The 26,962-nt window shown below is 43.5% G+C and overlaps 1 protein-coding gene across 1 annotated transcript in view; it reads right to left on the minus strand.

The window, feature by feature from the left end:
- The window catches only part of CCDC83 (coiled-coil domain containing 83), a 42,919-nt gene extending 40,002 nt beyond the window's left edge, over positions 1–2,917 (minus strand). The window contains exon 1 of the mRNA XM_065936959.1: positions 2,823–2,917. Within this exon, the coding sequence (XP_065793031.1) occupies positions 2,823–2,917 (95 nt within the window). The remainder of the gene's footprint in view (positions 1–2,822) is intronic.
- Positions 2,918–26,962: the final 24,045 nt, after the last annotated feature.

Here is a 26,962-nt window from a genome sequence, read left to right on the forward strand (position 1 = left end):
TTCTTGAATCTGTGTCTCCTGGGCTACAGTCCTCAGTTTGGCTTGAATAAAACTCTTTCCTATTATTATTATAGGTTGTTTATTGAGTATTAACATAGTAATGTGTCAACTTCCTTCCTCCATGCAATTTTGTTAAAAATTCTGAGAAGGAACACAAATTTGGGTTCCAAAAACGAAACTATACTCTTATCATACCTTTAAAACCCACAACTATATCTGTACCTATTGCTATACCCATGTCCAAACTCGTTGTAGAAAACTGGGTTGGCGGGGCTGGGTTGGGGGGAGGGAATAAATATAAAGGAAAAAATAAAAACCACCATCACCTAGAGATTTAACATTATGCAATAAGATATTTTGGTAAAGGGAAGAGAGAGGAAGACCACATTCACATAACTTTAATATAGTATATTGTTAGAACTGTTCTCTTTTATTATGATTTATTGTTAATCTCTTACTGTGCCTAATTTAGAAATTAAACTCTATCATAGGTATATTAGACATAGTATATGAAGGATTCAGTACTATCTATGATTTCAGGCATCCCTTGGGCGTCTTGGAACAAATTCCCTGAGGAAAAAGGGTGACTTAAGACATGATCACTCTCTGCAGATTCAACATTGGCAGTCTTGGTTCTTCACCAACAACCACAGAGGTCTACGGCCTTATCTTCTTGAGAGAGATTAAGAAAAGTTCAGTTGTTCAGAAGTCCTGGATGACCTACTCTGTGCCCTGAGCACAGAGGCTGAGGTTGTATAAGAGAAACGTAAGATGCTGCTGGGGACCCTTGGACAATCCTTCCTCAGTTGGTGAGGGAGGCGTCTTGACTATTCATCATGTGACAAAAGTCCCGTCACCTAGGACCTCAGGGAGCAGCCAAAAGGGTGCAGGAAGGCCCGGGCTGTTCCAGTCCATGAGGCTGTTTATTTAATTTCAACAAAGAAAGAGAATGGAAAGCATGGGAATGCTCAGCTTACATCTTGTAGTCGATCATGAGAATTTTAAAATGTTCGCCTCTTTGGAAACCTCTGTTGAAGAGGAGAAAGCCTGGCCTCTGGCTGACCCAGAGGAGAGAGGAGCTGTAGCTGGATGCCATTCCTGTGGGCCCTGGGGAAAAGGTGAGACCAGAGTGCAGTCACGGAGCTGGACTTTCTGGCCCCCTCGCAGAAGCCACGATGTGCCAAGTCTTCAGTTATGCTGAGAAGCGAGCGCAGGGAGAATCCGGTGGTCGCTTAGTGTTACCGCCAGTGAAATAAAAGGGAACTTGGTGAAAAGTCGCTTCCTACGGGTGCTTTCGGTGTTCTGACCCTCTCACTCACTGTCTTCTGAAAAGAACATACAGACTGGGAGTCTCGCAAGAAGGACATTGGATTTTCCCTGAATGTCGTTGAGAACGGTTCTCTTGGAGACCTGGTCCCCAGCATTGATCCCGTTTCAACCGTGGCCCCCTCCAGTAGACGGCCTCCTACTCCCAAGACCCACGTGTCCCCGGGGGTCTGCGTATCCGACCTCGCCCTTGCCCTCTCTCGCTCCCTCTGCCTTCTCTCCCTTCCTGGACTGCGACACGCCTTCCTCACCCGGCCTCTTCCCATCAGCCTTGCCGGCCACCACTCTGGCTCTGTAGCCTCTGCTCCTCCTCTTTCCGAGGCCAGCTCACACATGGCCCCCTCGGACGAGCTCGTCCTGATCCCTGCAATGGAAACGACCGCGCACGCACGCGCCGAGTCTGTCCGGCTCGTCAGTTACGCTGTCACGGAGCCCCCTACGCTGTTCTTCTGTAGGATCTAACTTAGAGGTATGCAGTTTTTCAAAAAAGACCGGGCTGTGTGTTCAATGTCCATCTCCCATGCTTCGTTTAGGAATGGACCGTGTGGGCCTGTTCACTCTTGTCCTCTAGTGATCAGGACTTGCCTGTATGTACTGGGCAAACATTTAAATACTTGCTCAACAGGCATGAAGTGCCTTCTTATTTGGAAAAAAAAAAACAAACTAACATGTATTCATTCACTTCCTAAGTGTTACACATTAAAACATCTACCCGGGACCCAAAGTTGAAGTTCAAAAGCTATCAAGGGGCTCACTCTCCATCAGTGAGATAAAACATAAACATATGACAGGTATCACCTCTAGTCTTGTCTCCAGCTTCTGGGATAGAAATATTAAGATATTCTTATTAAAGTGAAAGTTGCTCAGTCATGTCTGACTCTTTGCAACCCCATGGACTATACAGTCCATGGAATTCTCCAGGCAAGGACACTGGAGTGGGGAGCCTTTCTTTTCTCCAGGGGATCTTCCCAACCCAGGGATCAAACCCAGGTCTCCTGCATTGCAGGCAGATTCTTTACCAGCTGAGCCACCAGGGAAGCCCATTCATATAAAAAATAATTATAAATCATTTGGGTTTGATTTGCAGGCACTTGAGGACAATGCAATTGGAATGTCTAGAAATGAAAAGTTAAATGAAGAAGAGAAGTGTGTGTACGTTTGCTCTTTTGTGAAGGTACACTACCTGAGCTGTGCTCTCTTTGAAGAGATAAGCCAGCAAGTTGCTGTGTATTTGGGGGAGAGTGACCAATAATTCAATGGAGCAGGCAAGGGAGCCAAAACCCATTCACGAATGCTGTTTCATAGCTTGGCCTGTGTTACTGCCAACGTGCCAAAACCTAAAGAAAATAGGCAGGTCGCATGAGAGTGAAAGTAAGCCTCCAATCCAGCTTCCTCGACCGCTTCGGAGTGCTTCATTTTCCGCTGGAGTTATATGAGTGTTGGCAGTGCTTGCCCCTGATGTATGAGAGCTTTTGGATTTCAAAATCTAAACTTACTGATAGTCTAGAAGTGCCTCACTGAGAGGCAATTTGACTTCCTTTGGCGGCCCATCTTGAGTATCCTTTTTATTTGTTTTCGCCGTGGTTTCCATTGTGTTGCTTAGCTAGTAAGAAGAATACCTGTTTGAAAAAAGAGACACAGGAAAAATAAATTCTTTGTTCCTTTACTTGTTAACTTAAAACTGGTTCTTCCATCCAGATTGCCCCCGTGTCCCCAGAGCTGACATCATCCATGATGCTGGGTCATCAGGAATCAGTTGGATTCTTGAGTCTGCTGAGTTCCATGCTTAGAGCAGGTCCAGACCAGGACCCCACACTTTCTGAGACTCACTCTTACACGATCCATCAACAACTGTTGCCCCTATCGAGCTTCTTTAAGAGCAAGGACTTAACTTTTTCAATCATTTCCTGTCTTCAAGTGTTTGGCAGAGTGCCCTGCCTGTAACAGCAGCTCAATAAATGTCTTTTAGTTATTAAAAATTAAGACAAAACAAAAGCACAACCTTCTATGAAGACCAGGAAACTAGGCTCTAAAAGAGTTAGAACCGGGATCCAAAGAAATTAGGTTTGACCAGGGTTGCTATAAAGAGCAAATATAAGGACTTTAATAAAAGTGTTTTTTAAATGGTTAAGAGGTTTACAAATGCAAAATAATGAGAATGATAAAAATAATGTATTATCATTGCCAGTGACTGTTTATTAGCTATTAATTGCTTTTGTTTCTTATAATAAGAAACATCAAAAATAATATTTTTTAAAAGGGAAAATCAGACCCACTGTTTTTAGTTTTTATGGTAAAGAGGAACACTTTGAGGATTTGGTATGAGTACTAATTTGTACTAACTAATGAGTACTTTTAAGATCATAGTTTTTCTTGACAGATTTTTACCTTTGGATTTTTATTAATGCATATTGTCACTCTGCTTATTAACTTATATGCAGAGTAAATCATGTGAAATATTGGGCTGGATGACTCACAAACTGGAATCAAAATTCTGGGAGAAATAGCAGCAACCTCAGACATGAAAATGATACCACTTTAATGGTAAAAAGTGAAGAGGAATTAAAGAGCCTCTTGATGAAGGTGAAAGAGGAGAGTGGAAAAGCCGGCTTAAAACTCAACATTCAAAAAACAGATCAAGGTATCTGGTCCCAGCACTTCATGGCAAATAGAGGGGAAAACAATGGAAACAGTGACAGACTTTATTTTCTTGAGCTCCAAAATCACTGTGGATGGTGATTGCAGCCATGAAATTAAAAGATGCTTGCTCCTTGGAAGAAAAGCTATGACAGACTTAGACAGTGTATTAAAAAGCAGAGATATCACTTTACCAACAAAGGTCCATATAGTCAAAGCTATGGTTTTTCCAGCAGTCATGTATGAATGTGAGAGTTCGATTATAAAGAAGGCTGAGCACCAAAGAATTGATGCTTTTGAACTGTGGTGTTGGAGAAGACTCTTGAGAGTCCCTTGGACTGCAAGGAGATCCAACCAATCCATCCTAAAGGAGATCAGTCCCGGGTGTTCGCTGGAAGGACTGATGCTGAAGCTAAAGCTCCAGTACTTTGGCCACCCGATGCAAAGAGCTGACTCATTTGAAAAGACCCTGATGCTGGGAAAGATTGAGGGTGGGAGGAGAAGGGGATGACAGAGGACGAGATGGTTGGATGGCATCACCGAGTCAATGGACATGCATTTGAGCAAACATAAGGAGATGATGAAGGACAGGGAAGCCTGGCGTGCTGCAGTTCATGGGGTTGCAGATTTGGACATGACTTGGCAGCTGAACAACAACAACAGATCTCAAGTAGGTAAGTACCTAGCTTGCATTTAATGTATCACTAGGTGGGTGTGGTAGGAAAAACATAACCTTTGTAGTTATTTGTTAAAATGGCTGGAAACTCCATGAGCATGGGGATGATGTAATTCTTGTACATTACTGTATTTCCCCTCCTAGCACAGTAGATGCAGTCCTTGTCAAATGAACAATTAGATGGGTGAATCAGGTAGATATATTTTAATCCTAGATCTACCACCTACTAGCTAGGTGACCTTGAGTAGGCTACTTAATCTTTTTGAGCTTCAGTTCCATCATCTGTAAAGTGAGAACAAAATTCATATTTTAAACACTGGTAAGGATGAAATGGGTTAATATTTAAAGCACCTGGCATAGTGTCTGCCATATAGAAAGAATTTAGTAAGTATTTTTGCCCCTTTAATTATGGCTCCAGAAGCATAATCTGGTAAATTTCAGGTAAGTAAAGCAGAATGTCTGCCTGCTGCCAAGTATGAGGCTAGGTGTAAAGACGAATCCATGTGGTTTTTGACCATCAGCTTTCATCACTGATTTGGATCACCGAATAGACAATCTACACAAATCATTTAGATCTACAACGGGAAAACTCCCTGAAATAAAAACATACTTTTCCCCTGCAGACTTGCTGTTTGCATAACCAGACCTCTAGCGAGATTCAGTCTTGGTATCTAAGACTTTTCTAGCCAAGTGTGTTCATCTCTGTATCTTAATAGATTCTAGTATTTGTGAATGCAAATATACTACAATACTTTTTAACTGAAAACCACAAAGGTGACATATCAAAAAGATTCAATTCATTAAGACAGGTTAATATGTTGTGTTATCTTCTCAGATGTGCAAGTATTGAGAATGATTCCATAAGCCTCATACTGTCACAGTTTACAGAAACTTATCACTAGGAAAAAAAATTGCTATCTTTTATTTCAGGAAAACTGAATTTTTATATTACTATTTTAAAATTAGGATTTTTAACTTAACAATTACACAAAACCATAGCATGCTGTCAAGGGTTTCATTTTACAAGAACTTAAGTGTTTAACAAAAACTTTTACTATAAAATATTTTATTTAAAAGCTGAAACAAATAACATTAATCTCTAATTTTCTTTCTGAGTCATATGGAAGAGATCAAGTGTTATGGTTCCCACCTGTGGTACCCATCTGGTGCTGGAGGAAAAATGACCTCATTTTGCTCAATTACTTCAGTTACCTGGCTCTTATATTTCCAACTCTCTGACCAGTGTACAATTAGTTACCTAACTGCAGCTCAAGGCAAAAGATTTTAATAAAATATGAGTGAAAATGTGGATCCATTAAGTATAAATGGTTTGTGCATAAACTATATTAAGATTCATTGTTTCACATACTTTACAGAAAATTAGTAAGCTATTTGGGTCACCAGCTTAACAGTTGCCTTTTTGCAGTGAGCTAATGACATTCTGTCAAAATGTACTTTTGCATTAGATAATGTCCTATAAACAATGGGGATTTTAATAAACATTGACAAGGATTTACAGTTCCTGACCACCTAGAGGATTCCTATCTCAGGAAAAGGTGAGAATTCTAGAAAAAAACAGCTACAAAATAACTATCCTCCAAGAAGATTTCACTTAAAATAATTCCTGACAAATGAACACTTGTGCGGATTTGTCAGTAACTTCAAACATCTATTTAGTGCCTGTTCATATGTAGCAATTTTTCTGCCCTGTAGTTATAAAGTATAAAAGAGGTGAGACCTCTGCTTAGACTGATAGGAAGAAAGAAGCATATTCCAATAAAACTTAAAAAAAAGAGAGAGAGAGAGCAACTCTAAAAGGCTTTAGAAAACCATACAAGTAATAAATGCTAGAGAGATACTTCCCCAGGTCATGATCTTCTGTGCCTGTTTTTCCTCTCTCGACTCTGTTTGGGCATCAATAACATACAGTATGGATGGTGCCAGTGGAAAGAACCCGCCTGCCAGTTCAGGAGATGTAAGAGACACCAGTTCAATCAGTGGGTCAGGAAGAGGAAATGAGAACCCACTGCAGTATTTTTGCCTGGAAATTTCCATGGAAACAGGAGTCTTATGGGCCACAGTCTATGGGGTCACAGAGTAGGACATGAATAAGTGCACTCATGTGCACACACACACACACACACACACACACACAGGCAGTGAGGGCAGGTGAGGAGGCTGGGTTTGAAGGACTTGGGTATCCAGCATTTTCAGAGACTATTTCATAATCATGTTCTATTAGGATATGTTTCAGAAAGTATTCCCCAAATGCTTGTCAGTGAAAAGTAAGAAGTCTATTTAGTAAAAAGCAATATATAATAAGCCATCTTCTTCAAATATCCTCTCATCCCATAATGCTTTGACTCTGCAAAATGTGTTAGCCACTCAGTCGTGTCCAACTCTGTGCGACCCCATGGACTGGAGCCCACCAGGCTCCTCTGTCCCTGGGATTTCCCAGGCAGGAATACTGGAGTGGGTAGCCATTCTCTTCTCCAGGGGATCTTCCTGACCCAGGGATCAAACCCAGGTCTCCTGCACTGCAGGGGGATTCTTTACCTTCTGCATTATCCCCCAGACAAGGAGTCTGTCCTTTCCCGCACAGTCTCAGAGTCCTGGCTCAACACCTAGAAAGTTCCTCAGGACTTTGTGGAGCCATGAGTATTCAGATGCTTCCTAATGACTCTCATAGTTCTATGGAGGCTGGGAGGGATGGCAGTTCTACCCTAATGCCTTTCTAGACATATGAAGTGGATCCTGAAGCTTGCTAGCTAGGATTTCATATATAGCTTGAAATGGTGGATATTTACTTAATAGCGTTAGTAATGATGAAAGTTCTGAATAAGATTCCATCAGGGGTTGAGAGCACGATTTAGTTAAAAAGATCTCCCCATGAGTATTTGAAGTCTTGAAGTCTAGACATGGCTGTTGCCATTAATAAGCTATAAAATTATGTCAGTCTAACAACAGCTGTGATAATGCAGTACTTCCAAAAGCCTTTGTTAAGGAACAATCTGACATCTAACCATTAAGGCACTCATCTTCAACAAAATATAACTCCTCAAATACTGAATGGTAACTACTTCAGCAACTCATTTTGGGAATTCAAAAACAGATATTAGCATACAGGTCACCATCTTCTGTGGGCACAAACTGGATGTTCAGTAATTATCTGATTCAAATGCCCGACTGGCAAATAATGCACACTTGTTTTCCTGATGGTCCTATTTATTGGCTCATAATATTGTATATACCCTGAATTTGGAAAGTAAGATGACTTTTAAATTCAAATTCTCAGTTAGGCTGGGGTACATTTTTAATGCAATCTAAAATGTTTTAGAAATGCTCTCTAGCATATTTTTTTTTTAAACCTGAATGCATTTAAAGGCTCTTAGTAGTGATAATAGCACCTAAATTTAGTCTCACAAAATTTCAGACCCATCTCTTTTGTATAGATTATGTACATATAGCCCCAAACAACTTCAAAATGTAAGATACAGCCAATTTGGAAAAGAAACATAACCATTAAGAGAATATTGTGAGAATAATGGACATATATACATGCAGGACTTCCACACTCTGATGGAGAAGGAGAATGAAAAAAACCTCTCTCCTTCAACAGTGAATAAAGCATACCAACTGAGGCTGGGTCTTGGGGGTGGTGGAAAGAAAATAATTAGCAATTGTTACACATGTTGATAAATACCTAATCTTACTCTTTTCCTTCTCTGCCTTCACAGGAAGCTTTCTCTCTCTCTTTTTTTTTCCATCAGATGTAACATGTCCTCTCACTTCCCAACCGCTTTCTCAACTCTCTCCACCCTGCGGAGAATTATGGGGTAAGAAGAGGAATGAGGAGACAAACAAGCTGCGATACAAATCTAACAGATTAATAAAAGAAAGAAGGCAAGCGTCCTGTTTGGAAGGATGCAGCCACCAGCCAGGGCAAGAAGCCGAGGGTGAAGGGCCATCAACGCCCCACACCCAGAGCTTATAAAGCTCCTGCAGCCCGAGGGCTCCGTGCTGGTACTAAGGACGCAAGGATTTGCGGTGTCTGTCGTCTAAAGCCTTTCACCAGACTGCGGATTCAGCGAGAAGAGCACTAAGGAGACTGGAGTCTAGACCATGAAGGAGTTTTAGAACCTCGGACAGGTCTCTAAACCTCTCTGGCCCTCGCTTTCTCTTCCATCTTTCCTACCTGTCAGGATTATTAATGACGCTCAAATGCTTTGGGAAAACTGTCAAGCGATAAAGCCCCGTACGAACGGAAGGCATGATCAGTCTAGTGAGCATCCGTTGTGTGCTAGAGACTGAGGGCATCACTGAGGTTGCAAACCTGAGTCAAAGTCAGATCCTGCTCTCCAGAGCTGAGATCTCAGAAAGGCAAATGAGCAACGCATCCAGGGGTTCTACTGCGAGGCGGAAAGAGATGCTTTAGTATTCGAATCGGATCCAAAAAGTTCTTCCTCCCTCTGTGTCTCCTGGGTGAAAAGGTTAGGAGGTCAGCGGCTCCTAACCGCCCAGCACTTCACCCCGATGTTGGACCCCAGAAGGTCGGAACCCCAGGCCCGTTTTGTGGCGGAGCCAGCCGCAGGGCCAGGGGGTCCCGGGCGGAGATGCTCCTAAAGTCTTAAGAGTCAGACTAGAAGGAGGCGGGGCTGAGCAAGGAGGCTAGGCAGCGTCCTGACCTCCCCTCGACGGCTTCCGCACGCGGATACACAGCAGTGGACGGAAGGCAGCGCGCACGGCCGGCGGGCGGACCCGGCCGGTTCACTCCGGCGCCGCCGCCGCGCCCTCCGTTTCCAAGGCGACCGGCGCGCGCGGGCCTCCCCCTCCCACCACCACCAGCCGCGAGCGGCGGGTCGGGCGCGCCCCCTGGCGGCAGCAGCATGGAACAGTCAGGTCGAGGATGTGTGCTCCCGCCGTCTACCCATCCGGTTCTCACCGTCTCAACTCGCGGAGCTGCACAGAGACTCCCTCAGTTCAGTTCAGTCGCTCAGTCGTGTCCGACTCTTGGCAACCCTATGGACTGCAGCACGCCAGGTTTCTCTGTCCATCACCAACTCTCGGAGTTTACTCAAACTCATGTTCATTGAGTTAGTGATGCCATCCAACCATCTCATTCTCTGTCGTCCCCTTCTCCTCCCGCCTTCAATCTTTCCCAGCATCAGGGTCTTTTCAAATGAATCAGCTCTTCACATCAGGTGGCCAAAGTATTGGAGTTTCAGCTTCAGCATCAGTCCTTCCAATGAACACCCAGGACTGATCTCATTCAGGATGGACTGGTTGGATCTCCTTGCAGTCCAAGGGACTCTCAAGAGTCTTCTCCAACACCGCAGTTCAAAAGCATCAATTCTTCGGTGCTCAGCTTTCTTTATAGTCCAACTCTCACATCCATACATGACTGCTGAAAAAATCATAGCTTTGACTAGACGGACCTTTGTTGGCAAAGTATTGTCTCTGCTTTTTAATATGCTGTCTAGGTTGGTCATAACTTTTTTTCCAAGACTCACTCACCCACTTTTAACTCCCTCCCGTGGCGAACTGGAAGCGGCGAGTGGTGTAGAGGCTTGAGATCTAGGCTCTGTGTTGTGACCGTAAGCTAAGAACTGTTTCTTCCATTGTAAAGTTAGACATCAGGTTTGGACGGTGGTTTTCGGACAGCTTGTAGGATGGGAAAGGGATGTGCGTTCTGCCCCCTCTCCACCCCGACCCCGCCCCTTCCACCACCGAGGCTTCTCTCCTGCCTGCTTTCATTTGTGTAAGCGTCCTCTTGGGTTTAACTCCAAGGAGAACTGCAGACCCCTGGACTAAATGCTTTTAAGGTAACTCACAGCTCTAAAAGCCCTTGATCTGCTTATGTTCCTTCTTGTTTTACGTTTTTGTTTTGTTTTGTTTTGTTTTTTTTGCTCCAAAATCTCAAGAAAACCTGCATAGATTTCGTCTTTCCCTCTTTCCCCTTTTGAACTGTGGTGTTGGAGAAGACTCTTGAGAGTCCCTTGGACTGCAAGGAGATCCAACCAGTCCATCCTAAAGCAGATCAGTCCTGGGTGTTCATTGCAAGGACTATGCTGATGCTGAAACTCCAATACTTCGACCACCTGATGTGAAGAACTGACTCGTTGGAAAAGACCCTGATGCTGATGACTGAGTGACTGAACTGAACTCCTTATTTCAAGGGGGAAAAATATACACCTGCAACCTCTGAATTTCCCCATTTCCTCACCTGGGTTCATTCTCATTCCCTGCCTCAAGACAATTTCTTATATTCTGAGAGCACTTAGTTACATTTGAGTCAGTTAGGCATCCTTTTTGTCTTGTAAGTCTAACATTTCACATCCTTGAATTTGATTTATAAAAATATGTGTTCATATATTTCATGATTAATGCTGTTACATGAATACATATTAAGAACTTATGGAAGAGAACTGAAGCAGTGAATGAAAATATTAATTACCTTTGGTTAAGGTAATTTTTCTAAGTAAAAAGTCACCTGAAACATAGCCAGTTTGAGGTCATTTATGTCTTCTACCTTGTTCAAACTGCACTTTATTCTATTAGTGTTTTATATTTGTTCATTGTCAATTATTTGCTGTGATCTACACATCTGATAAAAATGTTTTTAGTTCCTTGGTCTTTTCGAAAAGAGTAACAACAGGTAGGGGAGTAAAATAATTGAATAGAATACAGATGCAAGAGGAAAAAAGCTACCACCACCCATTTTGAAAGCATGGGGATTTTTTGTTGTTGTTAAATGGAGAAATAATTTTGTGATTTTTCAGTACTTTTAATTCATTCCCAAATCACTTTCTACAAATCCTAGGCCAATTTCTTTTTGCTAGAGTCTGGGCCCATGGTCAAAAGTGTCCTTTTACCCTATCATTTATCTCCTGTGCAGTTTTTCTTATGGTGTTTGCCAGTTGGTGGTCAAACAGTTGAAGTCAGATAAAAACCATTTGCTGAGTTTCTTCATTTGGCCTTGATTTTCTGTTAGCCTTGCCATGTCGAATGATGTGGAATTAGAGGTAGGAGAGTGTCTGTGGTAGAAAAGGCCAACTCTGTTGTCTGATTTTGGCAGAAACACAAAGAATTTGTTTGGTATTTCTGTAGCTAAACATTTTATACTTTTAAGCCTATTTTCATTACCTCTGCAAATAGACCATAAGGCAGGTCAACCAAATGTATTAAGTCTCACAATAATTTTTAGAAACATGAGCTAGTGATTAACCCACTGCTTTTGTAAAACAGTTCAGACTTCTGGTAAATCAGAGCTTTAACTGACAACAAAGTTACTTTTAGGTACTGGAAAAGCCCTGCCATAACTTCTTATCCAAAAACTTGGTTCCTGAAAATTGGAAGCAGTTAAATTGATGTTTTGCAAATAAGTCAAGAAATAAAATGCTCTCTTGAGAGGGAAAGTTTACATCACCTTTAAGCAGGCATGGTGACAAACTCATTGAAAGGATAATGTTTTGATCTGTCATCCACTGGTATGATTATAAAATGGGGTTGTTTCCACTTTATTTATGCGTGCTTAGTCATTCAGTCATGTCTGATTCTTTGCTACCCTTTGGACTGTTGTCCACCAGGCTCCTCTGTCCATGGGGTTTTTCAGACACGAATACTGGAGGGGGTTGCCGTTCCCTCCTCCAGCGGATAAACGTTGCATTTTTTTCCCCCTTCAGGCTGGTGGTATGGCTCTTCAGCCGGTGTCTCTCAAACCAAGATTAAGTTAAATGAAGAGTACTCTGGCAAAAAAGAAATGACTTCTCTTCTCTCCCACTGATCTCCTCTGAGTAAGTTTGGAAATTAATTGTGTGATCTCTGTTCTGTCTGGGGAAGAGGAGCCCAGGATGCTAAGTTGGAGACAGAGGGTCATGTCCCAGGAGCTTGAGCCAGGGGCTGTGCATGGTGCTTGAAGGCTTCAGTGTGTGCTGTCATGAGAGCAATTCAGCTTTCAGGCAGTTTTAAAACATGACCACACAGGATAAACATTCAAGTAAATGTGTGCATGTGTGCTAAGTCACCTCAGTCATGTCAGACTCTGCAACCTTGTAAACCATAGCTGGTCAGGCTCCTTTGTCCATGGGATTTTCTCCAGGCGAGAATACTGGAGTGGGTTGCCATGCCTTCCTCCAGGGAATCTTCCCCATGCAGGGATCAAACCCTTGTTTCTTGTGTCTCCTGCAATAATAAGTGGGTTCTTTAACACTAGTGCTGCCTGGGAATGCCCATTCAAGTAAATTCAGTTCAGTTCAGTTCAGTCGCTCAGTCGTGTCCGACTCTTTGCGACCCCATGAGTCGCAGGATGACAGGCCTCCCTGTCCATCACCAACTCCTGGAGTTTACTCAAACTCAATGTCCATCGAGTCGGTGATGCCATCCAGCCATCTCATCCTCTGTCATCCCTTTCTCCTCCTGCCCTCAATCCCTCCCAGCATCAGGGTCTTTCCAATGAGTCAACTCTTCTCATCAGGTGGCCAAAGTATTGGAGTTTCAACTTCAGCATCAGTCCTTCCAATGAACATCCAGGACTGATCTCCTTTAGGATGGACTGGTTGGATCTCCTTGCAGTCCAAGGGACTCTCAAGAGTCTTCTCCAACACCACAGTTCAAAAGCATCAATTCTTTGGTGCTCAGCTTTCTTTATCGTCCAACTCTCACATCCATACATGACCACTGGAAAAACCATAGCCTTGACCAGACGGACCTTTTTTGGCAAAGTAATGTCTCTGCTTTTTAATATGCTTCTAGGTTGGTCATAACTTTTCTTCCAAGAAGTAAGTGTCTTTTAATTTCATGGCTGCAATCACCATCTTCAGTGATTTTGGAGCCCAAAAAAATAAATTCAAGTAAATAGAACATGACAAAAAAACCTGTAAATACATATAGCCAGTTGCTTCAGACAAAAATGCCAAGGTAATTAACAAAAGGATACTATTTTCAACAAATGCTACTGTAGCAACTGCATATCTGGGGAGAAAAAATGAGACTTACCTTGACCATACACAGGAAAATTAAAATGAATCATAGATCTGAACATAAAAGCTGAAGCTATATAACTTTTATAGTAAAACATAGAAGAAAATCTTTGTGACCTTAGGTAGGCAAAGAGCTTGAATATAAAGAAAGAGAGAGAAAATAATAATTTGGACTTAATCAAAATTAAATATCTCTGCTCTTTAGTTAGTTTCTTTAAAAAGAAAATGGAATTTTAATCACTCACTTGGTATGTTTTTAAGGTCAACAGGCAGGAATTCTTAAGAAACAGTTATATGAGTTTCAAAGCAAAGAGTCATCATGCACACTATTTTGTCTTCTGGTTCCTTGAAGTCAAGTCAAATTCAAGAATGTTCTATGCGACCGTGGAACATTTCATTGGCACTGTAAGAAAATCCCCTGTGTTTGTGTCCAGAAGTTTTCTTGGGGCCCTCATGCATTGAAAAAGAATAAATTTTATGGCAAAAGAGGAATATAAATTTGACAGAAGGGGACTAGGGAAGAAAAGAACTTTGAGCGCAGTCCTCAGGGATGGAGGGGAAGTGAGACTGGAGGGGTTTTCAGTGCTCAGTGCATTATTCTGGGAAGTCTCTCAAGGGTTCAGACGAGCTTCCCCTTTCACCTAGGTCGCTGCAGCCCAGTGTCAATCACACAAGCTCAGCGTTAGGTATCAGGCTTCTTCCTGCTCGAGGTTTCATTTGGAGATGGATCTGAGTGCCTGAAGACTGTGTGATCACTGCTGTCCAGACTGAGAAAGATGTTAGGAACCTTAGTTTAGGGACCACATACTTACTTACTCTATTTTGCAAAATTGTTCTGTTTCCAAATATGAGCAACTTTATGTTTAGCAGGAAAATTCCCAGATGTTTAGTCTTTAACTAGTTTTAAGAAGATGAAAAGGTAAACCACAATCTGGAAAAATATTTTAAATTTGTATACTTGACTAAAGGCTGGTATCTATCATTTATAAACAACTTCTAAAGCTCAGTAATGAGAAAATAGAATAGTCAGATATAAATGCCAAACGATTTGAACAGTCTGCAAAAGAAGATAAATCATTGGCCAATTGGTATATGAAAACATGCTCAGCATCATTAGTCATAAGGGAAATACAAAATAAACCCCAGTGAGATATCACTATGTTACCCATTAGAATGGCTAAACTTAAAAAGACCAATAATACTATGTGTTGACAAGGATGTGGAGCAGCTAGAACTTTCTTGTATTACTGGTGGAAAAGGAAGATGACACAACCATTTTGGAAAGCAATTTGGTAATCTCTTACAAAGTTAAACATATCTACTGTATGACCCAGCTACCACACCCTTGTTTTCCCTCATAGCTCAGTTGGTAAAGAATCCACCGGCAGGGCAGGAATCTGCCTGCAATGCAGGAAACCCAGGCTCGATTTCTGGGTCCAGAAGATCTGCTGGAGAAGGAAATGGCAACCCACTGCAGTATTCTTGCGTGGAAAATCCCATGGACAGAGGAGCCTGGTAGGCTATAGTCCATGAGGTCGCAAGAGCTGGACATAACTTAGCAACTAAACCACCACCATACCCTTAGATATTTATCCAAAAGAAATGAAAATGAATGTCCAAGCAGCTTTATCGTGATCATAAATCTGGAAACAGCTCAGATGTCCCTCAGCAAGTTTACATTCATACAATAGAAGCTACTTAGTAATAAAAAATAAATTTTTAAAAAAAGAAATTAACCATCAATACATCCAACAGCATGATGGTCACAAAAGCATTTAGCTCAGTGAAAAAGTCAAGCGTGAAAAGTTATATACCATATCACAGGAAATTCTAGAAAATCCGAAAAGCGGATCACTGGTTACCGAATGCTGATGGGTGTGGGGGGAATGAAGGGATTGACTGTAACAGGAGAGGAGGGAACTTTTCAGGAGGAAGGAGATGTTCTAGAGCTCAACTGTGGTGGTGGTTACAAGGGTGCATGTATTTATTAAAACTCATCAAATTATCTTTAAATGGGTGCATTCTATCGTATATAGATTACGTGTTTAAAGTTGATTTTAAAATGGCTACACATTATTTGATAACTCCTCTCATCAAGAAATGGGATTCCTGTTTCCTCTCCTTGAATCTGGGTGGTCTTATGTCTGCTTCAACCAAGAGAATATGGCAGAAACGACTCTATGCTGCTTCCAAAGCTGGGTCATAAAGACGCAGGCAGCTTCTTCTAGGTTCTTTCGGTGTACTTTCAGTGGGAGAGGTCAGCTGCCTGTAGAAAGTCCACTCTGAGATGACCATACTAGGTAGACCAAGTGTAGGCTCTGTGGTCAACCAGCTGAGTTCTGCCTTCCAGTCCGAAATGTGCCAGGCATGTGAGTGAAACCAACTTGGATCTTCCCAACCAGCCCATCCATCAGCTGAGTATTGCTGAGTTGATTTCAGTTGATGCCACAAGGGTCAGTTACTAACCTACAGAGTCTGGGATATGGTTGTTAAAAACCATCGAGTTTTGATAGTGCATTAATGGTCCATTACTACATAGCAGATTACCCCACATTTAATGATTCAGACAACAATAATCACTTACTATCTCACAGTTTTTTATGGCTCAGGAACTTAGGAGCAAGTTGACTGGGTAGTTCTAACTTAGGGTATTTCATGAGGTCAGATGTTGGACAGATTCTGACTCTTGCCTGGAGGAGGTTTCGGTCTACGGGGAGGAAGGAGCAGTAGAAGCAGAGTTGGCTAACCCCTAGAACGTGAAAGCAGAGTGTTAAGGGAAAACCCAGCCCAGTCTTGAGACTCAGGGAAAAAATTCCCAGAGGAAGTGAGGTCTAAACCCAGACTTGACAGTGAGCAGGAATGAGTCGTTTTGGAGGCTGGGGCATGAGAGGCGCTGGGACAGAGACGCGGGCGTGTCCCAGGGCCTAGAGGTGGAAATGAGCATGATGAGTCAGCTGCTATGGAGCTGAGAGAAATGGTTAGGGTCTCAGAGAGAGGAACGGAGCGAGAGCGGAGGCTGGGTGAGCCAGCAGGGACACCCTTGTACGATCAGAAACCTGCACTCTGACTCCAGTGTGGAGGAGGGTGGCGGAAGTCACATGGAGACGGTTTCCGGGATGAACTCCACTGACCACGTCTTTTTCTGCCTCAGCGCCTCTCACCTAAGGTCTAGTTTCTCAGGCTCTGCCTTTTGCCAGAGGGCAGTGACTGGCAAAAAGAATGAGCTCATCTCCTGGGCTCAAGTTATCAGCTTGCCCAATCTCTGGAGCCTTCTCTGAGCCTCAGGTGGGATGCCCACCCCCGCACCAGAAAGTCGTATCTATGAAACTCTGCCTCTAACAAACATATTAAAGGAATCAGAACATGTGGAGTGACACTACCTCTGTATGGAGAATGGGGCCATATGGATAATGGCTTCCATCTTTTAGAAGCTGTATTTGTATAATTGTTTTTCACTTGGTTTTCTTATTATTGTGGTAAGAACCATGAGCTGTACCCTCTTAAAATCTCAGGTGTATAATAACAATATTGTTAACAATAGGCAGTCTGTTTAACAGCAGATCTCTAACATTTATGCAGCTGCATAACTGGAACTTCATTCCTGTTGAGCAGCAGCTCTCTATTTCCCCTTCCTATCAGTCTGAGTATTTTAGGTATTTCCTATAAGTGGAATCATAGAATATTTGTCCTTCTGTGACTGGCTTCTTTCACTTAGCATAATGTCCTCCTGGTTCATTCATGTTGTTGCAAGTGGTAGTATTTCCTCCTTCTATTAAAGGTACAAAATAGTTCATTGAATGAATATACCATGTTTTGTTTATCCATTCATCTATCAATAGACATTGAAGTTGTTCCCATATTTTGGTTACTGTGAGTAATACTCCAGTGAAGTTACAAGTGCAGATGTCTCTTTGAGATCCTAATTTCAGTTCTTTTGGATAAATACTCAGAAATGGGATTGCTGGATCATATGGTAGTTCTATTTTGAATTTTTTGAGGAACCTCTATACTGTTTTCCAAAATTTTAATTCACAATTCAATAGCTTTCCTATCAGAAACAATGATTTAGAACAGACCATGGGAAAATATGCCATATTAAAATTATCACTGATAATATATATTCAAAACCTAAATAATATATATATATATATTTCAAAGCTCTTAAAACTTTTGACTTAGCATATTTCACTGGAAAGGAAATACTATGTGCCTAAAGAGAAAATCTATAACATTGAAGAATGTCAATGTCAGTTCTTTCCAAATAAATGTTCAAGTTTAATGCAGATCTACAAAAAGTATTTATTTGCAGAAGAGAATATAGTTGGGACATTTTCAGGATTATATATTAATATTAGCATATCCAAGGGAGTGTGCTCTATTTTTAAATTAAGAGAAACAATGAGGCTTTGGATTATTCCCTACATTTCATAGGGTGTTGAAGAAATACTAAATATTTTACCTTTTAGACAGCGCACTGACTAAGAAAACCTTGCCAAAGACCACATGATGTGATTTCTTTTAGATGCTATGTCCAGAAAAAGCAAATCTACAGAGATGGAAATTGAGACCTCAGTTTGAATTGTCCACAGCAGGGTCACCAGCAGGGGGACCACTTGGAGAGAGAACTGTCCAGATGACGGCCGAGTGGCCCAGCAGGGCACTGCAGAGAGTCCCTGGGCCCCGAAATGGAAAGATCCTTCTGGTGAATGCCCTTGACTTTGGAAATTGCTCATTGTGGGGTGCAGTGAGGCTGAGAGACGTAGGATACAGAACCACACTTTGTTGATGCTTATTTTCTTTAAGGCCTTGAAATTTGAAGTAAGACAGTCCAGAATTTTTCCGAAGCTGCTTACCAGCTGTGTGACCTTAAATAAGTTACTTCGCTTTTCTGCACTTCAATTCCTCATCTATAAGTGGAGATAATGTTTCATACTGTTCTGATGATTAAATAGACACCTGGTACAATTCCGGGCTCATAGTAGGTTCTCCATCATGGTGGTGGTTTAGTCGCTCAGTCCTGTCCGACTCGTTGAGACCCCAGGGACTGTAGCCCGCCAGGCTCCTCTGACCATGGGATTTCCCAGGCAAGACTATCGGAGTGGGTTGCAATTTCCTTCTCCTGAGGATCTTCCCAACACAGGATTACTCCTTCATACTCCATCATACTCCTTCTAAAATATTACTTCAGAGAGAACTCCAGAAAGTAGGGGAAATGGAGATCTTCTGGGTCATATTTCCTACATGGCTGGTCTGGTGGGACCCAAATAGGCATCTCTGATGTTATCGCTGAGTCATGTCCGACTCTTTGCCACCCCATGGTCTGTAGCATGCCAGGCTTCTCTGTTCTTCACTGTCTCCTAGAGTTTGCTCAGATTCACATCCATTGAGCCCACGATGCCATCCAACCATCTCATCCTCTCTCATTTTGCCTTTAGTCTTTCCCAGCATCAGGGTCTTTTCCAATGAGTCAGCTCTTCACATTGGGTGGTGTTAAATATTGGAACTTCAGCTTTGGCAATAATCCTTCAGTGAATATTCAGGTTGATTTCCTACCCAGCTCCAAACCTGTATAGTCAACTGCCTACTCAACATGAGTTAGATGTCTCACATGTATATCATGCACCAAACTCATCTCCTACCCCCTTATAGTCTGCCCCTGCTCCTTGAGGCTATATCAATATTCAGCAAATAGAACCAGAATCCACTTAGCTGTTAATTCTGCAGATGGGGAGTATTTTCAATTCCTTCCTTTCCCTCCAGCCCCAGATCTAATCAGTCTTTGAGTTCTGTCAGTCTACCCAGAGATTGGGTAGATTAAGCCCATTCATTAATTTTCATCCAAAAATATTTGTTGAGGGGCTCACTATGGATCAGGCACCAAGTCAGTCTCTGTCTTCACTGCCTCCTTTCTAATATGGGTCACAGTTTGGTTCAGTTCAGTTGCTCAGTCGTGTCCAACTCTTTGCGACCCCATGGACTGCAGCACACCAGGCCTCCCTGTCCATCACCAACTCCCGGAGTTTACCCAAACTCATGTCCATTGAGTCATTGATGCCATCCAACCATCTCATCCTCTGTTATCCCCTTCTCTGCCTGCCCTCAGTCTTTCCCAGCATCAGGGTCTTTTCCAATGAGTCAGTTTTTCTCATCAGGTGGCCAAAGTATTGGAGTTCCAGCTTCAGCATCCGTCCTTCCAGTGAACACCCAGGACTGATCTCCCTCAGGATGAACTGCTTGGATCTCCTTGCAGTCCAAGGGACTCTCAAGAGTCTTCTCCAACACCACAGTTCAAAAGCATCAATTCTTTGGTGCTCAGCTTTCTTTATAGTCCAACTCTCACATCCATACATGACCACTGGAAAAACCATAGCCTTGACTAGACAGACCTTTGTTGACAAAATAATGTCTCTGCTTTTTAATATGCTATCTAGGTTGGTCACAACTTTCCTTCCAAGGAGTAAGAGTCTTTTAATATGAGTCACACTTTAGTCCTAATTTGACTGAAGAAATAGATTCCCAACTAGTTGCCTGAATCGACTTTTTACCTCCTCTAATCCTTTCTCTATATCCTTCCAGAGATTCAGCCCTTTGCTTAAGACCTTAAGTAGCATCCTACAGAGCCCTTAGGAAAGAATTCCTGACACAGTTGGTAAGGCTTTCTAAAATCCCATCAGGTATAGGGCAGGTCTGCTGTTATGCGCTCCAGTCATTGGTTGGGTTCCCCTAGAAGGATATCTTGAGATTGAAATTTGACTGCAAGCTGCTAATTTGGGAGGTAGTCTCAGGACACTCTGGTAGGAAGACAGGAAAATGAAGAGGGAAGGAAGAGAAACCAATTCAGTGTGCATTAATGAACAAGTTACTACTGGGAGATGGGGAACTAGGGCTCAGCCTCACTGGAGAGCTCCGGAAGATGGTATATGCTATGAACTCTGTTGTGTTCCCCCAAAATATGTATGTTGGAGCCCTAACCCCAACTAGGACTGTGTCTGGAGATGGGGGTGGGGTGGTGGTGGTGGTGGTTTAGTCGCTAAGTCATGTCTGACTCTTGCAACCCCATGGACTGTAGCCTGCCAGGCTTCTCTGTCCACAGGATTCTCCAGGGAAGAATATTGGAGTGGGTTGCCATCTCCTTCTCTGAAATAGGGCATGTAAGGAGGTAATTTAAAATCAAGAAGGTCCTACAGTGAGATGGTAAAGATGGGCCTAGATTCAATAGTAGGATGAGTGTCTTTATGAAAAGAAGCACCATATTTGCAGAGACGTGGATGGGTCTAGAGATGTCATTCAGAGTGAAATAAGTCAGAGAAAACCAAATATCGTGTAGTAACGCATGTGTGTGGAATTTATAAAAATATCATAGATGAACTTATTTGCAAAGCATAAATAGAGACACAGACATAGAGAACAAACGTATGGCTAGTTATCAAGGTGGGAAGGGAGAGCTGGGTGAACTGGGAGGTTGGGATTGACATTGACAGACGGCTGCCTAGTCGCTCGGTTGTGTCTGACTGTGCGACCCTGTGGACGGCAGCTCCTCTGTCCGTGGGATTCTCCAGGCGAGAGTACTAGAGTGGGTTGCTGTGCCCTCCTCCGGGGCATCTTCTCGACCCAGGGATCGAACCCGGGTCTCCTGCATTTCAGTTGAGCTACCAGGGAAGCCCGTGACATATACACACTACTTTGTATAAAATAGATAACTAATGAGAACCTAACTGAATAGTACAGAACTCTACTCAATGCTCTGTGGTGACCTAAATAGGAAGGAAACTCCAAGGAAGAGGTGATATATGTGTATAAATATATAAATAAATCAATATAATTAATATATTTCATATTTAAGTGAATGTGAGGTGAAAGTTGCTCAGTCTTGTCTGACTCTTTGTGACCCCATGGATTATACTGTCCATGGAATTCTCCAGGCCAGAATACTGGAGTGGGTAGCCTTTCCCTTCTCCAGGGGATCCTCCCAACCCAGGGATCAAACCCAGGTCTCTCACATTGCAGGCAGATTCTTTACCAGCTGAGCCACAAGGGAAGCCCATACACACACACACACACACACCTGTGGCCAATTCACTTTACTGTGCAGAAGAAATTGACACAACATTGTAAAGCAACTGCACTTAAAGAAAATAAGGAAGGCGCTGGAGACCTCCCTCTGGGGTCACACAAGAGGGCACGTGCGCACACGCGGATCTGGTGGCCGCCACAAGCCAGGAAGAGAGGCTCCACCGGAAACCAGCCGTGCTGGCAGCCTCATCTCGGCCGCCCAGCCTCTCAGCACTGTGAGAAAAAATGCTGCCCTTTTGGCATTTGGTTACTGGCAGCTCCAGCTAAGGCGGCGGAGAAGAGCCTCAGAGCCGTCGCAGGGCGCCCCGCGGGGAGCGGGGTGATTAGCGCTCCGTCCTCTTTGGCCGTGGCTTCAGGGCGGCCGAGGGCCCTGACTCCCCGCGGCTAAGCCCGCCCTGGGCGAGGGCGGAGCTCCTGTTCCCTGGGGCCAGAGAGGCTCCTGCGGGGAAGGAGCCTTCCGTCCGCCCGGCCGGTGCTGAGCGGGCGCGGGCGGGCCAGCCGGCCCCCGCGGCTCCCGGAAGGCGTCTCGTCTCTTCGTGGCTCTCCTTGCCCTGACCTGAGTCATCGACTCCTCTCTTAGCTGTGTGAGCGCGTAACACGGCTCCGCTCTGCTTCCCCAGGGCACCACCGGGGCTTAGCACAGAGCCAGATGTGTGACAGGTGCTCGAGAGATATTTAGGGAATGTTTGGATAAATGAAATATGATCCTTGCAGAAAGGAACGCAGTCACGTCATGCTTTGTATTTGACAAAAAAAAAATTAACACATGCAGCAACAAAAGCTCTAACTATTGTTACATCTGAATCCCCACACTCACATAAATCACTGACGTTTCTTAATAATGCCAACAAAAGGCCTAGTTAGGCTTTCTAAGTAAAACTTCCCAGGTGGCTCAGTGGTAATGAATCCGCCTGCCAAACAGGAGATGCAGGTTTGATCCCTGAGTCGGGAAGATCCCCTAGAGTAAGGAAACGGCGACCCACTCCAGTGCTCTGGCCTGGAAAAGTCCATGGACAGAGGAGCCTGGTGGGCTACAGTCCGTGGGGCTGCAACAGAGGCAAACGCGGCTGAGTGACTAAACAACAGCAACAGATGAAGTCTAGAGTGTGCATTTTTATGCCTTTGCGATCAGTATGGTCCCAATGCCTTTCGTCTAGTCCCCGCTCACTCCGCACGGGGCCACGGAACCTGAAGCGCCCCGAGTCCACGCGGGCAGAGCCGGGCTCGGCCCTGGAAGCCCGCTCCCAGCCGCTCTCCGCAGCAGGACGAGCAGAAGCCTAGGAAGGCGGCCTCCCGGAGCCTGGACTCTCTCCTGCGGGCACTGTGCGCCGTGAGGAGAGGCTTCCCAGCAAGCTGAAAGCAGGACTGCAGAGAGAGGAGTGGGACGGTGAGGTTTAGACCGAATGGCGTGGGAAGAGGCTGGAGGCTGGGGAACAGGGAGAGAGGAAAGAGACTGAGGTGGCGTGATTGACGGACGCTGGGGCCGTGGGAAGCTCTCCACTGCAGGTGACTGGGCTGGCTGGCCACCGGGAAATCGCTGTGGTGAATGAATCAAAGTCTGCCCCTTCCTATTAGGTTCTCTTTGAAATTGTTTCCTAAAGCACCGAAGGGGTGTTTGAAAGAAGCGTAATGAGCGTGCATGTGTTCAGTCGCTCAGTTGTGTCCAACTCTTCGCGACCCCGTGGACTGTAGCCCACCAGGCTCCTCTGTCCACGGAATTGTCCAGGCAAGAATACTGGAGTGGGTTGCCATTTCCTTCTCCAGGGGCTTTTCCTGACCCAGGGATCGAACCTGCATCTCTTGCATCCCTTGTATTGGCAGGTGGTTTCTTGACCACGGGCGCCACCTGGGAATAGCAGTTACAAATATTTCCCATAAACAATAAGAATGCAAGTTCCCACAATGGTGCAGGTTTAAAAAGGAGGCAAAGTGGCACTGATTTTGGTGTGCTCCTAGGATAATGCACGAATGTCCCATGTGTAGCACACTTGGCTTTTTCTGAAACTAATAACTTTTGTGCTTTTAAGGGTAAAACTTGGCTTAAACTTAAAATATCCCTCTTCACATGTTCTGTATCTTGATTTAGTGGTGATTACATTGATATTCTTGTATCAAAACTCATCAAATTCTACACTTAAAATTGGTGAGTTTGTATGCTAAGTTATGCTTCAATAAAGCTGATTTTAAAAAATTGAATAAAGGTCAAATATATCCAGAGGTGAATCAGACAAATAATACGTATGTGTGATTCCATCTGGGATTCCCAGGTGGCACAGTGATAAAGAATCCACCTGTCAATGCAGAAGATGCAAGAGAGAAGGGTCAGGAAGATCCCCTGGAGGAGGACATGGCAACATACTCCAGTGCTCTTGCCTGGGAAATTGCATGGACAGAGGAGCCTGGTGGGCTACAGTCTATGGGGTCACAGGGCCGTGACTGAGCATGCGCGTACACATACACACACGATTCCATCTATATAAAACTCCAGAAAATGCAGACTGATCAGAGCACAAGAAAGCAGATCAGTGGTTGCTTTGTTGTAGGTAGAGTAGTGAGTCTGAGCAAGCTCCGGGGGTTGGTGATGGACAGGGAAGCCTGGCGTGCCACAGTTCATGGGGTTGCAGAGTCGGACACGACTGAGTGACTGAACTGAACTGAGGGTTAGGAGACAGGAATTAGACAGGATCATGAGGAATCATACCACTGATGGATATGTTCATAATCTTTATCATGGTGTGGGTTTCAAAGGTGTATACATATGTTAAAACGTATTTCAGGGAAATGGCCAATCTGTACCCCTGATTATTAAATTGATGATGCTGGAAACCATGACCTTCACTGCTATAATCTCCAACATCTAACCTAGAGCCTGGCATCTATTTGTTGAATAAATTAACAATTTGGGAAATAGCATAGTGGGATAAATCTCATTCCCGGTTCTGTCATATTCTAGCTAGGTAAGTGTCTCCAGGTCACTGAATGTCTCTAATCTCAGTTTGCCTACTGGTGAGACAGAATTAGTAATACTGATCTCAAAGGATTGTTGTGAGGGTTACAAACGATGTATCTAAAAAGTTACAAAATAGACCTTGACAATGATAGATGCTAAGTAAGTGGTAGTTCTTGTTAGTAATACTATTTGTGAGATACATCTCTATTCTGGGGATTAGAATTTATTTACTGTTTTGCACCTATGTACTTTGGAGCATACTCACATAGCCATTTAAAATAGGGAGTAATATAAAGAGCTTTAGCTCATAATGATCACTACATAAATGTAATAATTAATGAATTATTCCAGAAACTGGATTTTAAAATGATATACACTTAAAATTAGGTAGAATTGCCTTCAAAACCAAGCCAGCACAATGGTTTCCTGGGTGCATGCATATGTCAAAATTTGTACTGTTTGTTATATGTCAGTTATGCCACAATGAGGCTGTTTTCTTTAAAAAATTAAACCACCAACAATAAGTGGAATTAAATACTTGAAATATCTCTATTATTTAGGATAAAGTTTGATTAATTTAATTATGTTTTTAACCAAAGGGATCTGTCTCCACTATTTGACTTCAATTTGAGGACAATTTAATTGTTTCTGAGATAGTTATTTTTTTTTAAATTGAGATTCAAACTGCAGTTTGACAAATGTTGATGTCATCACAGCTGAAACTCCACTCCTTAAAATGTAAATATTAGCTGAAGGTTAATCTTGCTTTAACAGCACAAAAGGAAACTTATCTCCATTTCAGAATTGATGGTTGCTTTTTACAGTCATGCCTGAAAAATATTCATAATGCCAGGTTTTTTCAGCTGTCATCCTTCACAGATCTGGTACTACATGAACTTGGGCCTCTTTCTATGACTGCCTAGTGTGCAGTTAATGAGTCATGAGTATCTGCATGTGATTCGACAGCCTGTATTTCTGCCACTGTTATGGCAGCAGCAGTCGTCGTGTTGTTTAACACCCATCGAGTGCCCTCAACTTGGGTTTGTTGTTTTGTTGTTCTTCAGTCGCCCAGTCGTGTCCAACTCTCTGCGACCCCGTGGACTGCAGCTCGCCAGGCCTCCCTGTCCCTCACCATCACCCAGAGTTTGCCCAAGCCCATGTTCCTTGCATTGGTGATGCCATCCAATCTCATCCTCTGATGCCCCTCTTCTCCTTCTGTCCTCAGTCTTTCCCAGCATCAGGGACTTTTCCAATGATTTGTCTGTCCGCATCAGATGACCAAAATACTGGAGCTTCAGCTTCTACGTCAGTCCATCCAGTGAATATTCAGGGTTGATCTTCCTTAAGACTGCCTGGTTTGATCTCCTTACTGTCCAAGGGACTTTTAGGAGTCTTCTCCAGCACCATAGTTCTAAGGCATCAATTCTTTGGCCTTCTGCCTTCTTTACAGTCCAGCTCTCACAACCATACATGACTACTGGAAAGACCATAGTGTTGACTATACGAACCTTTGTAGGCAGAGTAATGTCTCTGCTTTTCAACACACTGTTGAACTTGGGTTAACCAGCTCCCAAACCTGCAAATAAAGCACTAGGGCATAGAATGGACAGGTGAAAAAAAGCAGATATGGGTCTGACAGCAGGTGATGCTTCCATGAATTTCATGAAGAACTTAGAGTGTCTTCATTTCCCCAAAAGCAGATTCTGAGATAAGAGCTTGTGATCCAGATAGTTTATGTAGGAAGTGATCCCTGGAAGCACAAATAAGGAAGGGGGAGGAGTGGATGGAAAGGGAGAAATGCCAAGAAAGGGTGCATTAATGAGCAAGCTGATGCTGTGGGAGACTGGGGCTCAGTGTCACTAGGGGCCCTCTGGGGAGTCATTTGAACAAGCTTCACAGTTGTCCCCCAGAGGGATGGTGACTCTGGAGTATTTTTCTGCAGCGTCATGGCCTTGTTGTTTGAAGGACGCCCTGGAAAGTGGGGACATTAATCACACACACACACGTGCACACACACACACACACACACACACACACACACACACACAGACACACACAGTGCTTGTGGACTGAGCATGCTCTTGTTGACTAAAGAAAGTCCCCAAACAGAGACACAAAGAAATGTCAGCCGTTGAGGTGGGAAGCTGGCAGTGAGCATGCAAACTACCCAGTGCAATTGCAGATGAACTCAGAAGCTGGATAAGGGGCTATGGGCTGGAACACCAATGCCATCTGCTACATGGATCATTTAGGATCTTTGATGTGATAGAATATCAGTGCTAGCTGTTGAGGAATATGTAATAATATGGTGAAAGCAGTGAG

This window comes from Muntiacus reevesi, chromosome 5, assembly GCF_963930625.1.
Source record: "Muntiacus reevesi chromosome 5, mMunRee1.1, whole genome shotgun sequence".
Lineage (NCBI taxonomy): Eukaryota > Metazoa > Chordata > Mammalia > Artiodactyla > Cervidae > Muntiacus > Muntiacus reevesi.